General features: G+C 43.3%; 1 protein-coding gene across 2 annotated transcripts in view; it reads right to left on the minus strand.

Moving 5' to 3' along the window:
- LOC124798044 (leucine-rich PPR motif-containing protein, mitochondrial-like) overlaps positions 1 to 14,409 on the minus strand; it is a 175,122-nt gene that overhangs the window by 101,821 nt on the left and 58,892 nt on the right. For both annotated transcript variants that reach the window (XM_047261265.1, XM_047261264.1), the window contains exons 6-7: positions 5,637 to 5,819; positions 3,002 to 3,215 (exon numbers count right to left, since the gene is read on the minus strand). In XM_047261265.1, coding sequence (XP_047117221.1) covers positions 3,002 to 3,215; positions 5,637 to 5,819 — 397 coding nt within the window. The remainder of the gene's footprint in view (positions 1 to 3,001; positions 3,216 to 5,636; positions 5,820 to 14,409) is intronic.

Here is a 14,409-nt window from a genome sequence, read left to right on the forward strand (position 1 = left end):
GCAGCGAGGCCCTGGACGTGCGGGATATTTGTGTATAAGGAAGTGGCATCAATGGTTACAAGGATGGTTTCCGGGGGTAACGGATTGGGTAAGGATTCCAGGCATTTGAGAAAGTGGTTGGTGTCTTTGATGAAGGATGGGAGACTGCATGTAATGGGTTGAAGGTGTTGATCTACATAGGCAGAGATACGTTCTGTGGGGGCTTGGTAACCAGCTACAATGGGGCGGCCGGGATGATTGGGTTTGTGAATTTTAGGAAGAAGGTAGAAGGTAGGGGTGCGGGGTGTCAGTGGGGTCAGGAGGTTGATGGAGTCAGGTGAAAGGTTTTGTAGGGGGCCTAAGGTTCTGAGGATTCCTTGAAGCTATGCCTGGACATCAGGAACGGGATTACCTTGGCAAACTTTGTATGTGGTGTTGTCTGAAAGCTGACGCAGTCCCTCAGCCACATTCTCCCGACGATCAAGTACCATGGTCGTGGAACCCTTGTCCGCCGGAAGGATGACGATGGACCGGTCAGCCTTCAGATCACGGATAGCCTGGGCTTCAGCAGTGGTGATGTTGGGAGTAGGATTAAGGTTTTTTAAGAAGGATTGAGAGGCAAGGCTGGAAGTCAGAAATTCCTGGAAGGTTTGGAGAGGGTGATTTTGAGGAAGAGGAGGTGGGTCACGCTGTGACGGAGGACGGAACTGTTCCAGGCAGGGTTCGATTTGGATAGTGTCTTGGGGAGTTGGATCATTAGGAGTAGGATTAGGATCATTTTTCTTCGTGGCAAAGTGATACTTCCAGCAGAGAGTACGGGTGTAGGACAGTAAATCTTTGACGAGGGCTGTTTGGTTGAATCTGGGAGTGGGGCTGAAGGTGAGGCCTTTGGATAGGACAGAGGTTTCGGATTGGGAGAGAGGTTTGGAGGAAAGGTTAACTACTGAATTATGGTGTTGTGGTTCCAGATTGTGTTGATTGGAATTTTGAGATTTTGGAGGGAGTGGAGCTGGAAGTGGGAGGTTGAGTAGATGGGAGAGACTGGGTTTGTGTGCAATGAGAGGAGGTTGAAGTTTGCTGGAAAAGTTGTGAAGGGTGAGTGAGTTGCCTTTCCGGAGGTGGGAAACCAGGAGATTGGATAGTTTTTTGAGGTGAAGGATAGCATGCTGTTCTAATTTGCGGTTGGCCTGTAGGAGGATGCTCTGAACAGCCGGTGTGGATGTGGGAGAGGAAAGATTGAGGACTTTTATTAAGGATAGGAGTTGACGGGTGTGTTCATTGGCTGAGTTGATGTGTAGGTGAAGGATTAGGTGGGTGAGGGCAATGGATTGTTCAGTTTGGAACTGGTATAGGGACTGATGGAAAGAAGGGTTGCAGCCAGAGATGGGAACTTTAAGTGTGAGGCCTTTGGGGGTAATGCCAAATGTCAGACAAGCCTGAGAAAATAAAATATGCGAGCGTAATCTGGCTAGGGTAAAGGCATGTTTGCGGAGGGAATGTAAATAAAACTTAATGGGGTCGTTGTGGGGGTGTTGTGAGGGTGACATGGTATTAGAAGGTGGAGAGTGTAACATGAGGTTGAAATGAAAATGAAAATAACTGGAGAAAGTAACTGGAGATCTGTTGTGAAAAAAGGCGAAAAAGTGTTGGATAAAGCTGGGCTATGTTGATCCTGTGGTGAACTTTTTATCAGGGAAGGGTAATGTTGTTGGGATAGTTCACTGAATACCTGCCAGAGATTTAGCCGAGGAGAGGAAGGATGGAAAGAGGATAGAGGGTGGTGTGAGGAAGGTGAGTGAGAGGGGAAGGACTGGAGTGGAAATGTGTATTGTTTTCACGTAAGAGATTGGTAATTTTAATATCTAGAGATAAATTTCACTATATGGGTTGCCCACAAGTTACACATCTGATTGTTTTCTGTACTTGAAAACATAACACTATGTTAATAAAACAGATACTGAGGAGCTCAACAACAGCAGTCTCTACATAGTAGGGATTGGTCCTAACAAACTAGTGTCTGGACAAGCAAATGCCACTTACACTCAGCTGCCAACATACATTATGGACACAGATCCACTGAAGGAGTGGTATCTGGTAAATCATAGACACTGTCTTGGAAAATAGAGATGGTTGTGGTTCCGTACTCTGCTGGAACTCGGTCCCAAAAAGGACACTCTTAGCACAATGCTTGTCAGTGTACAGATTATCATTGTCAACAATTAACACACATGTTGAGAGGGGGGGGGGGGGGGTTGGCAGGGGGAGGGACATTAACTTTGCCAAGTGGCACGTGTAAACCATAACAATAGATAACAAGTCAGCAGAATGTTGCGACTTTGAATCACATTACATGATAATCTAATAGAACACACAGTGCCGAGTAATCTGTGAAGGATGTAAAGTTGACACAGTGTTGAATGCTGATGTCTTTTCCCACATGTGTGTTAATACGCTAGGATGTTGAAGCCACTGACTGCATACTGACAACTTGCTAGAATCAAAGTTAGACCCTTGAATGTAATGTACAGTCTGTGATCAAGCATAATGAGACACTTGATAGATTTTTTTGGAAAGCTTATTTCTAACAGGCTTTATACTGTATTTTAAAATTTAGCAACTACTATTGCAAAATTTTATTTCTTGTTGTACACTGCTCACTACTATGTTTTGGCTTTCCAGTTACATTACCATTAAAGCACAGTTCACACTGGTGGTAAAAGCTATAGGCTGCACAAAAGACAAAGGTAAGATTAGTGAAAGATTCAATACAGATATTGAAATCCAAACAACAAAATGGAGACAGATAACTGTTAGTCTAATTGAGACTACACACAGACACACACCTGTTGACATTTTATATACGAGATTGGGGGGGGGGGGGGGGGGGGGGGACACAGATGAATCAAATCTTCCATTTTCCATTTGCTTCGGCAAGATCAGTTATTACCATAACTGCACTACTAATGTCCAGAACCTTCTATTTCATAAGATATTTGGTTTGTAATGTATGCGAAGTAATTACCCTTCTCTCCCTTTTCTCTAGCTTCAATGACAAGCAATGGCCAGAAGTAGTGTGGGCGAAGAGGCAAAGTGTGTAACTTCATGGCTTTAAAAATACCAAGTGCTATTTCCACCTTCTTCGCAGACAGAGCGACCTCAGCTGCAGTAAGCAGAGCGCAACTATTGCGTCCAGTGTTTTCCAAGTCCTCGCAGATGCTTACAATGATGGATGTTTCCTGTAATAAAAACATCACATTCATACATGAAATAATTAGGAAGGTGGCACACTTCAAATATTAAACATGAAACTAGAGAATGGATAACAGCAATTCTTCATTTGGTTGTACTTATTTTATTTTTAAGCAGAAAAATACTGTTTCATATGACTGACATCAATACAGCAAAGAGAGAAACTGCAATATGCAAGAAAATTACATCCAGCTTGTTAGACAAAGTCCTAGTGTTACACGAATCAAGAACTCCTAATCAAGATTTGAAAAATGCTGAGACTGCTGTATCAGTAGCTCATCTGCTCTGTGTTGCGGTAACATTATCTGTTTCGTAATCACAATCAATTTGTAAAATTGACAGAGAATCATGCTGTATTTCAACAATATGCACAAACTGCCAAACACATGAAGCACCCACAAGGGGAGGAGGAAACAAAATGAAAACTTCACAGGTTGAGAGGGTATCTGATGTTATTTCAATGATTACAAAAATCAAGTCAAATTTACAAAGAACTAAGCAGTACAAGTATCAATACAATGTTCACCTCTCTAGCCCAGATGTGTGGACTGATTCAGTTGACAGGCTGTCATAAGCTACTGCATCCTCTCCCAAGGCAAGTCGGCCCACAACTGTCATAACTGGTCCTCGATATTGCGGATACTGGCACTGGGACGGAGTTGACGTCTGAGCTAGTCCCAAATGTATGCTACTGGAGGTAGATTTGTGCATCTTGTAAGCTACAGGAGTATCTCAGCACTGCACATTGTGTTCAGACAGACACGTAGAATGTGTGGACGAGCAGTGTCTGTCGCACGAGAGGCATCTCTTGCCAGGTCGCTGCCACACTCGCCGATGATGGTCACCCAGGGTAGTACTGAACCTCGACTAACTACTGAACACAATCCAACACCATTCATCCAAAGTCAAGAGAGCATTTCAAACGCAGAGACATGGTGTCGACACCAGTGTAAGCGTGGGACCATAATTATCTAGTCTGGCTCCTGCTGGTCTCCAACCGATGGCGCGGGATGACACACATGTTGCAGAGGGTCCATTACTTTTCCTCTGGTGACAGCTACAGAGGTAACGGGGGTTACAATGTGCTTGGTGCACAGTTCAGCAATCCTCCTTTGTGGTAGTCAGATGCGGTTAACTGAACCCCGATGACAAGTATGCCTGCCCTCACATTCTCATGCAGTCCAACAATGGACCACTGTCACATCCCAATGGCCCACAAATCACAATTTGACCAGCTGGAAAAATGGAGACCCATTATAAAGCCCCTTTCAAACTCTCAAGTGCAAACAGAGAAATCAAGCTCACGGGAAACTCTCGGAAGTTCCTCTTCTCCTACAGAGTGCTGTAAATTGAACAACATGGTCATAGACAAGAGGTCAATACTATCAAACATTTAAATTTTAATTTTAAAAACAGCTATCATGCTACCATTACACAAAGTAAGAGCAGATTCTCTGGATGCAAAGTGTAGAACATAACAACAAAATACCAGTGGTTCCTACAACCAATTTTCTTTCTTCGGGCAAGGCATTATGTGCAAACAACACACAGAACAGAATTGAAGCACTTGCCTTTTTCACACAAAGTTCTTACAAAATGAGGCATCCAGCCACAACTCACAACCTATCTTGTAGCTTTGCTTTGGTCAGTACCTCTGTCCTACATTCCCAACGCTATAGATGCTCTCATGCATATCATGTGAACTAATACTACTGAGAGAGAAAGCACTGGCAGAGCAGCAGGCATTTCATGGATCATGTGTTACAACTCATTCAGCAACATTGCTGCCCACAAAAGGCAAGGGTAGAGGCCTGAGTCCCAGTCTGATAGACAGTTGAAAGTTTCACCAAAGCAAAAATGCCAAGGCAGACAAAAGATCAGTTCCAATAACAAAACCTGTCCTGCGGCTAATCCCAGCAGTACTACTCCAGTATGGTACACCAGAGAGTTTCTGTGAAGTCTGGAAAATAGGAGAGTGGAAGCACATATGAAGCCAAGAAGATCATTCAGAAAATGTGTCCAAATAGTTCATTCAGTTACCTAAATAATTCATTTAACAAGAACAGTGCTCTCAAAAAGCCAGAGTCCAGGTTCTTAGTGGTGGACCTGCACACAGCTTAAAGTTCAAGAAATGTCATAACAGTGCACATTCACAACAGTGCATATTCTGTATAGGATGAAAGGTACATTATGAATACACTGGTGCTTGCTAAACAGATAACTTAATAGGTGATAACTTCTAGTTGCTGCTCAGTTGGATATTACCCAGAAGTGAAATGGTACAAAAATCATGGCACTCCTTAGTGGAAATGAAAATGGTATGAAACTGCTTAACAACTATAATTAATTAATAGGCACAAATTCATTATAAGATGACTTCCCATTCTGTAGACATCTCATATACTTACTTGATTAGTCTTCACAATGTCTTCAATAAAGAAATTACTGTAGTTCTGATAATCTGCATCATTAGGCAAATACTTAAACAGAGTATAAGCTTCTTGCACTTTCCCCAAATGTACAAGATGTGTGGCCAAATTAGCAACATTTGGGGTCATGTTAAGGAGCCCAGATGGAAATATCTGCAACACCTACAAAATAAACAATATAGTTTAATTTTCTTGTAACTGACAGACCAGTAATATTGGCAAATATAAACTGTAAATTACCACCAAAGAACTGAACCTATCTCTTTTGGACTTGGACTGGTATGTGTAAAAAGTAAAACAAAAATGTTACAGGAACTAATGTGGCTGGAAGAACACATTATTTTAATGTGGTGCCAAGTAATGTTGTAGGTAAAAAAGATTGCAATAAAATTAAAATTACAAATGTTAATACAGATTCATCTACTCATTAAATTGTCATATTTTGTAGATCACATACAAAAGGAAACCACAAGAATGTGGAACAAGTCAAGTAATACATTAACAAATTACAAGACACCAAAAAAACTTATTCTGTTGATTGCATTAACAATAAACTTTCCCTACAGCACTTAACACTATTCACACTTATGCTACATAAATTTAATCTAGTACGTTGAAAATAAAGCTGCTACTTTGGAAAAAACTGCTGCCTTCTTATTTATACAACAGTATTTTTCAAAAAACTGTGTGTACCTGTGTCTGTAAATACTGTGTCCTATTTATGACACATTACTGCTTGTGTCTTCCTGTGTGCTGGATGGGGACTCAAACCTTGGACTTACTGTCTTTCTTGTGTAAGTGTTTAACCAACAAAACTATCCAAGTTTGACTCATGACCCATAATCAGACCTTTAATTCTGCCAGTACCTCTTCTCCTACTTTCCCAGGCCCAAGTTCTGTTCCAGCACACAGTTTTAAGCTGCCAGGAAGTTTGAAATCAGCATACACTCTGCTGCAGGATGAAAATTCATTCTGGACCTTACTATTGGAAAAGCAGATTACAACAAATACTGCTACTTGCCACGTACCTAAAAGAATCTCACAATCCCCGATTCTAGATATTAATGTAACCTGTAAAAATAATGGCTAATGAGATATGTTTTTAATTTGAGTTTGAACTTACTGAGATTCTGTGGTAAGCCACCACTTGGACATTGGGCACCAGACAACCTCTCTGACTGCGGAGCATGGCAGCTAGGGGAAGGCACTATAGCCAAGCTGCAGCGTGCGATGACTGCAGAGGGGCAGCCCAGCAGCACTTACAGCTTGCCAGCTAAGTATGCAATCGTTGCCCAGTGATCATTCTCATTCTATTCTGACCCCATGTGTTGTTCCTTATATTTACTGAACTGTCTTCCATATGTCGGCCAAGTGGCATTCCTAACATTGTATCTGTGGTTCACATAGTGGTGTATGACTGTTAAATACACTTATTCTGTAAGTGGTGTTTTGTATTTTTATGTTGTGAAATAAAACTTAACTGATGATGATCCTGGGCATCACGGGCTGCCTTACCGGGTGCATCGGTGGATTTCATGCTTCAGCAATTCCTAAAGCAGCAGTTAGAGGGGCAGAAATGTCAGGAATGTTTGCTGTCTGCATTGCTCTCCTGGCAGTCATCTGCACATCCACTGCTGTTTCCACCTTATGGTTAGTCAGCAGAGGAGTAGGGGGCATGCAAGAAACTGCTCCAGCAGCATTTCGCCATGTTCCAAGTAACAGATTCAGATGTGGTCAAATCAGTTTTTCTGTCATGAATGTTGCCTAGTTCATACCAGCTTTTGGGCAAACTGGCCACTCTCATGGAACAAGTGCACCGGACCTTTGATAAAAACGTGTGCTTTGTTAACTATCTACTTTCACCGCCACAGCCATGTAATTGCATCCCATGTGAAATTTTACCAGTATCATAAACAGCCTAACCAGTCAAATAACGCATGGGCAACTGAACTGCAGGGAATCAATAGGAAATGTCATTTAGTGACTCATGTCAATATTTAATGTGGAAATGATGAGTACAGACATGATTATTCAGGTGTCATCAGCTAAGGACATGTGTCAGAAAGCTCTACAAGCAGGGGACCCTTCTGGAAATTGTAAAGTGGTCCCAATCTTTTGATGTTTCCAAGAGCATGAATCTGGGTTCATGTATTGGCAGTCGCATCAGACCTGAAAGAGTGGTCCACTCTGGCCAACATGGCCAATGCAGTAACAGTAGTGCACAAACATCGTCCTCTCACTCTAGATCATAAACAAGGAAAGAAGTCTCTGCCCCCCCCCCCCCCCCCCATCATTTTCATCATGCTCAGACTGTTTTCAAACACATGTCAGAGAAGACTGTCCAAAAATGTGGGCATGGTGGAAGGCATGCCAGGTCAGTCATCTCCCATGTCTGCTGCACTCTAAACAAGAAACACTTGCCTCAACAAGACCTAGTGGATATTAACCCTCCACTTGGTGCACCTGTGTATAAAGTGCACCAACCATTGAAAACATTGCCTTGTAGCATGCCTCTGTTGTTATACATCTGTGAACTCCTACCTGTTCCTTAGTTATTGCTTCAGTAACACAGTAATAAGCTGTGTTGTCATATGTCCAACTGAGCAGCCATAATGTAAAATAAACAGCAAGCTATGTGAGAAAAAAATTACAAACCGTGCAAGAACATGACCAAGATAATGAGCTAGCAGCACACTCACATAATGAGGCAGCTGTCTATGAGATACTTAGTGATCGAATAGGCAGTTGGCTGAGATCTGATGCAGCTGTTTTGTTTAATCCTTTGAGAGGGTCATTACTGTACAGTAACACTTGTATGCGGCAAGAGAGTGATATAATGAAATTTTATTTTATTATTATTATTATTTAATTAAACTGTGCTTTAGCCCATACAATGTAAGTTATTATATCATTGTTGAATAAAACTAAGATTAAAGTGTGATTTTGCTCATACATGTTTTCCTTGTAACATAAATACAGCTATTCTTTTACATGCGTATAAAATAAAATGTATGCCCAGTTTTGTTACAAAAACAATGTGCCCATGCGGCTTTTCACAGATGATGCTGTCGTGTACAGAGAAGTTGCAACATTAGAAAATTGCAGCGAAATGCAGGAAGATCTGCAGTGAATAGGCACTTGGTGCAGGGAGTGGCAACTGACCCTTAACATAGACAAATGTAATGTATTGTGAATACATAGAAAGAAGGATTCTTTATTGTATGATTATATGATAGCGGAACAAACACTGGTAGCAGTTACTTCTGTAAAATATCTGGGAGTATGCGTACGGAACGATTTGAAGTGGAATGATCATATAAAATTAATTGTTGGTAAAGTGGGTGTCAGGTTGAGATTCATTGGGAGAGTCCTTAGGAAATGTAGTCCATCAACAAAGGAGGTGGCTTACAAAACACTCGTTCGCCCTATACTCGAGTATTGCTCATCAGTGTGGGATCCGTACCAGGTCGGGTTGACAGAGGAGATAGAGAAAATCCAAAGAAGAGCGGCACGTTTCATCACAGGGTTATTTGGTAAGCGTGATAGCGTTATGGAGATGTTTAGCAAACTCACGTGGCAGACTCTGCAAGAGAGGCATTCTGCATCGCGGTGTAGCTTGCTGTCCAGGTTTGGAGAGGGTGCGTTTCTGTTTGAGGTATCAAATATATTGCTTCACGCTACTTATACCTCCAGAGAAGATCATGAATGTAAAATCAGAGAGATTCGAGTGTGCATCGAGGCTTTCCGGCAGTTGTTCTCCTCGCGAACCATACGCGACTGGAACAGGAAAGGGAGGTAATGACAGTGGCACATAAAGTGCCCTCCACCACACACCGTTGGGTGGCTTGCGGAGTATAAATGTAGATGTAGATGTTATTGTGCTTTCATTTGAATCTTGCACCCAAGTTGGGTTCTCTCAGAAACTGTTCATCACGCGCTGACTTTGTGCAATACACAAGTGCAGCTACAGATTGACATTAGTGCCTCTGCATCCCTGTTGGATTTTTAAACTTTTTGTCCAACTGCACTGCCCCTTTGCTCTACAGCTTGCTGCTTAGTGGCATGTAACAAACAAAACATTCCACTTGTTGGACAAACCATGATAACGGCAAAGTAAAAAACTGTTGTACAGTACCTTTCTTGTCACAGCACAGACACACAGCTCTCAAGGTATGCATTTTAGAGCCAATATTTATTAGCCTGTTTTTTTTTTCTTGTTTTGGTCCATACCAATACCTCTGAAAATTTGTAGATATTGTTCCAGTGCACCCTATTTGTCCAGAGGAACATGACCTTTGAATCACACTGTACAGTTTGTTTCTGGATATTAAATAATATAAGGGGCGTTCAAAAAGAAATGAGCCAGAGGCATAATTACAGAAACCAGTACCTGTATGTTAGAAGTATTGACCCTGGCTGTTGAGACACTTGTCCCACTGTGACACAAGGTGGTGAATGTCTGTCTTATAAAATTCCCAGGGCTGCAATGTTAATCAGTTCTGCACATACAGCTGGACATCGTCATCCAAGGTGAATCGTTTGCCCCTATGCTGACATTCTTCTTTGATCAAGATGGCCCCCTTCTGATTCACTTCCTGCAGCACAGGACAAGAGTGAATACTCAGCGTTACTCGCAAACCTTGACCACCCTTCGCCAAGTGATCAAATCAAAATGACCAGGTAATCTCACCTGTGGGGTCATTCTGCTCCACAACAACTCAAAGCCTCAGACGGCCAACACAGTCGTGACACTCCCACAGAAATTCAAGGGGTTATTCTTAGGAAATACGGTGCGAAATTGTGGTTTAGGTGTTTCAGTGCGCAATACGCCAGCCTCATGGCAAACGGCGGACGAAGGCCGGCCGGCACGTTATGCAGGTGACACAGTTTTGCAACGAGCATTGGTATGTGTGTATATGTGCGGCAGCCATCAGAACGCAGCATTAGCAGAATTACGCAGGCGCGGGCCGCGTGTGGCGTGTTTGCGTTAGCCAACTCATCGAGAACCTTCTAATAAACACACCGCCGCGTAACCGTTGGATTCAGCAGCGGTCTGCACTATTTAAGGGCATCAGAGGTGGGCTTCAGCATTCAGTTCGATCGACTGAGTGTTCGGTCGCAGTCACATTGTCATCATCAGTGACGCTGCCTCCGAGGACCAGTCGGCTGGGGGCATTGCCGCTGCTGCATTGGCATCTCCCAGCATCATCACGAGCTGCCGCGTTTGTGAGCTGGGCCGCACCTCGTGCTGCTAACCTCCTACCACCTGCGCAACCACTGACCGAGCATGGCGTCGCGTTCCCCGGACTGCGTGCATCAGCTCGTCTCCACCACGACACGAGCGGTGGGGCTGAGCTACCGGAAAATATATTGGAACAACCAACAATAAAGAGGAAAATCGAAAAAAAAAAAACAGCCACCTTCTTCTACCCAGCCTCGCCCTACAACCCCGAGCACGTCACCCGCTCCGGTCATCCCATTACAAGTGGTGTCAGTCGGGCAACCTGCGCATCACACACTCCTGTTACAATTGGTGACAGTAGTGGTCTTTTCCCTGGATTTGGAAGAAATTGTGGCTGGTAATCGACGAGGATATGTGGCACCTGAGAAGGGCAACAATGGATCAGCAACTCCTGCAATATGACAAGTAAGTGCCAATTTTTTGTTTGGTGGTTTGTCTGAACTTGCAGCATAGTCCGTCTTCCCTTCCTGTTCTTCTTTCTGGGCTTACTGTAGTCTTGATTCGATAGCTGGTAGTGATGGAGATGTCTGTGTCAGCCGACGTGGCTATTCAGCAGCTACTTGAGCAAGTGTCGGAATTAGAGATAGAGCTTACCCGGTCTAAAAAAGCGAGCAAAGAACGGTTTCCTGTTAATGCAGTAATTCTTGACACTAACACTGCATCTTTGGTCACCCCTTTCTCAGGAAAAGCTGGGGAGGATGTTATGATTTTTTTTTTTTGAGAACCTTAACACGGCCACTAAATTGGTAAATTGGGGTGCAGAAATAGAATGTATCAAAGGAATGGGGAATCAATAGAAGCTTTTGTAGATCGAATTCGAAAAATTAATGTTAACACTTATGAGCTAACGGATTCCGATAGGGTTAATGAAGCCATTCTGCAGGAAGCTGAGCAGAGGGCACTAGACGCATTTTTGCGGGGAATGCAACCCGAAACCTCCCGCAAGATTAGGATGGAATTCCCTAAGACTCTCAGAGGCAGTCGGAATCGCTGTGGTGTTAGAGGAAGTTGAAGCAGTAACAAAGACGCGGGACAGGAAAGCAGTGTTTAATGCAGAAATAAAATGTTTCTGATGTGGTCGGATGGGACACATTAGATGTGATTGCAAGGAAGTGCAGTGCAGGAAATGCAGACGTTGGGGTCATATGGAGTGTAATTGCAATGGGTCCTGGCAGAAACATGATAGGAAACTGCAAGGTGGGCCTCACCCCCCTCAGTTAAATGGGGCAGGGGGTGGTGGTCCACTGTGCAACACCCCTGGTAAGGATTAATGCTAGTGCAGATTCAGTGGCAGACTTTTTTCTGACCAGCTTGGTGAGGGGCAGACCGTGCAAATTTGTATTGGATACCGGGTCTTAGGTATCCGTGGTGAGTAGAAGTGTACTCAGTAAAGTAGAATTAAAACCACCACTCTGGGTGCTAAGTGGCGTGGGTGGGGGACAGGTGAAGTCACTCGGGTCAGTGGTGTTAAACTTCCAAGTAGGAATGAGGAACTTCCAGGTGAAGGTAGAAGTTCTTCCAGTTGTTGGCAGCAGCTATGATGTCATACTCGGATTGGATTTCCTGGTTGCGCACCACGCAAAAAAATGGCTCTGAGCACTATGGGACTTAACATCTATGGTCATCAGTCCCCTAGAACTTAGAACTACTTAAACCTAACTAACCTAAGGACATCACACAACACCCAGCCATCACGGGGCAGAGAAAATCCCTGACCCTGCCGGGAATCGAACCCGGGAACCCGGGCGTGGGAAGCGACAACGCTACCGCACGACCACGAGATGCGGGCTACGCACCACGCAAAAGTTAACCTGGAACAGCATACAGTAGAACTGGATGGAATAGAATTTCGCCTAGGTTCTGCAGCCGAAAAAACCATTACTGTTGCAAGGAACTGCCCAGACGTCAGGTGGGCCACCTAAACTGCATACAAGGTCCCTTAGGGTTAATTCGCGGGATACTATACCGAAGGGTACAGGGAAAATAATCTGGGCAGATGTTGGAGCTAGCGTGCCGGTAAATTTGTTGTGTGCCATTGAACCTTTGTCTGAAAATGAGCCGCTGTATAAAATAAGGTGTTTTACGTGCCGTAGCGCGTCCTACGTGTGGGACATAGAAGGAAAAAAGGTTGTGCCTGTCAGTATTGATAATTTTGGTCTTGAAGAGGTGCAGTTAGCACGGGGTACCGTAATAGCAAATCTGGAGATAATAGGAGAAGATGAACTGGATAAGGACTTCGCAGCAGATTACACAATGACGGGAGAGCCTGTCAGCTGGTCCGCACTGAGGGGTAAAGTAGCACATTTAGAAGGGCAAGACAGAGAAGCCATGGAGAACCTTTTGATGGAATATAAAGAGTTATTTAATTCTCATGGTCCACTGCCCGGCACACCGCTAGTTCAGCATTACATCCCCAATAGGAATGAAGCACTGGTGTATAAATGCCCATATCGTGTTCCAAAAAGTTTACAGCCTGTCGTGGAAGAATTTATTAATCAACAGCTTAGGGATGGGATAATAGAAACCAGTAATAGTCCCTGGTCCGCTCCCGTTGTAATAGTGGGTAAAAAAAAAAGTCACCTGATGGGGCAAGGCATATCGTTTTTGTTGTGATTATCGTTTCCTGAATCAAAAAACTGTATCGGATGCTTACCCAATGCCTAATATCACTGAAACTCTGGATAATTTGGGACAATGTCGGTACTTCACGACCTTGGATCTTCGAAGCGGGTATCACCAGTTGGAGGTCGCCCCAGAAGACCGACCGAAGATAGCTTTTTTTCAACACCTACTGATCATTTTCAGTATCAGCGAATGCCTTTCAGACCCAAAAATGCTCTGTCAACCTTCCAACGGTTACTAGATAGCGTGTTACGAGGGCTGAAACCTAATCAGTGTATGGTAATTTGGACGACATAATTGTTTTCTCAAAGGACGTGCAAGAACGTGGAAAAATGTCATTTTTTGTTGCAAGAAGTCTGATATTTAGGTCATATTATAGGATAGGAGGGTGTCCGCATGGATCCAAAACTTGTAGAGGAGGTAATGAATTTTCCGACACCAACAAAAGTAAAAGAGTTGCAGTCTTATTTAGGTCTCGCCAATTTTTACAGGAGGTATACTCCAAAATTTGCGGAAATTGCAAGGCCCCTCATGCAGTTGTTGAAGAAGGGAGTAAAATTTCACTAGTCAGCAGAATGTGAAGAGGCTTTTCAAAAGTTACATCTAGTTGTTAACATCTAGTCCGGTTTTGGCTTTTCCAGATTTTAGTAGACAGTTTATATTATCTTGCGACTCTAGCAATTTTGCTTTGGGTATTGTATCATCTCAGGAAATAGATGGGCAAGAACACCCGATAGCATATGCTTCCAGACAGCTAAACAATGCAGAAAAAAATTTCTCAACAACCAAGAAGGAGTTATTGGCATTAATTTTTGCAGTAACCTATTTCCAGTGTTATTTGTATGGACGACGTTTCAAGGTGATTACTCACCATGCAGCACTTAAGTG

Source organism: Schistocerca piceifrons, chromosome 5 (genome assembly GCF_021461385.2).
Source record: "Schistocerca piceifrons isolate TAMUIC-IGC-003096 chromosome 5, iqSchPice1.1, whole genome shotgun sequence".
NCBI classification, from domain to species: Eukaryota; Metazoa; Arthropoda; class Insecta; order Orthoptera; family Acrididae; genus Schistocerca; species Schistocerca piceifrons.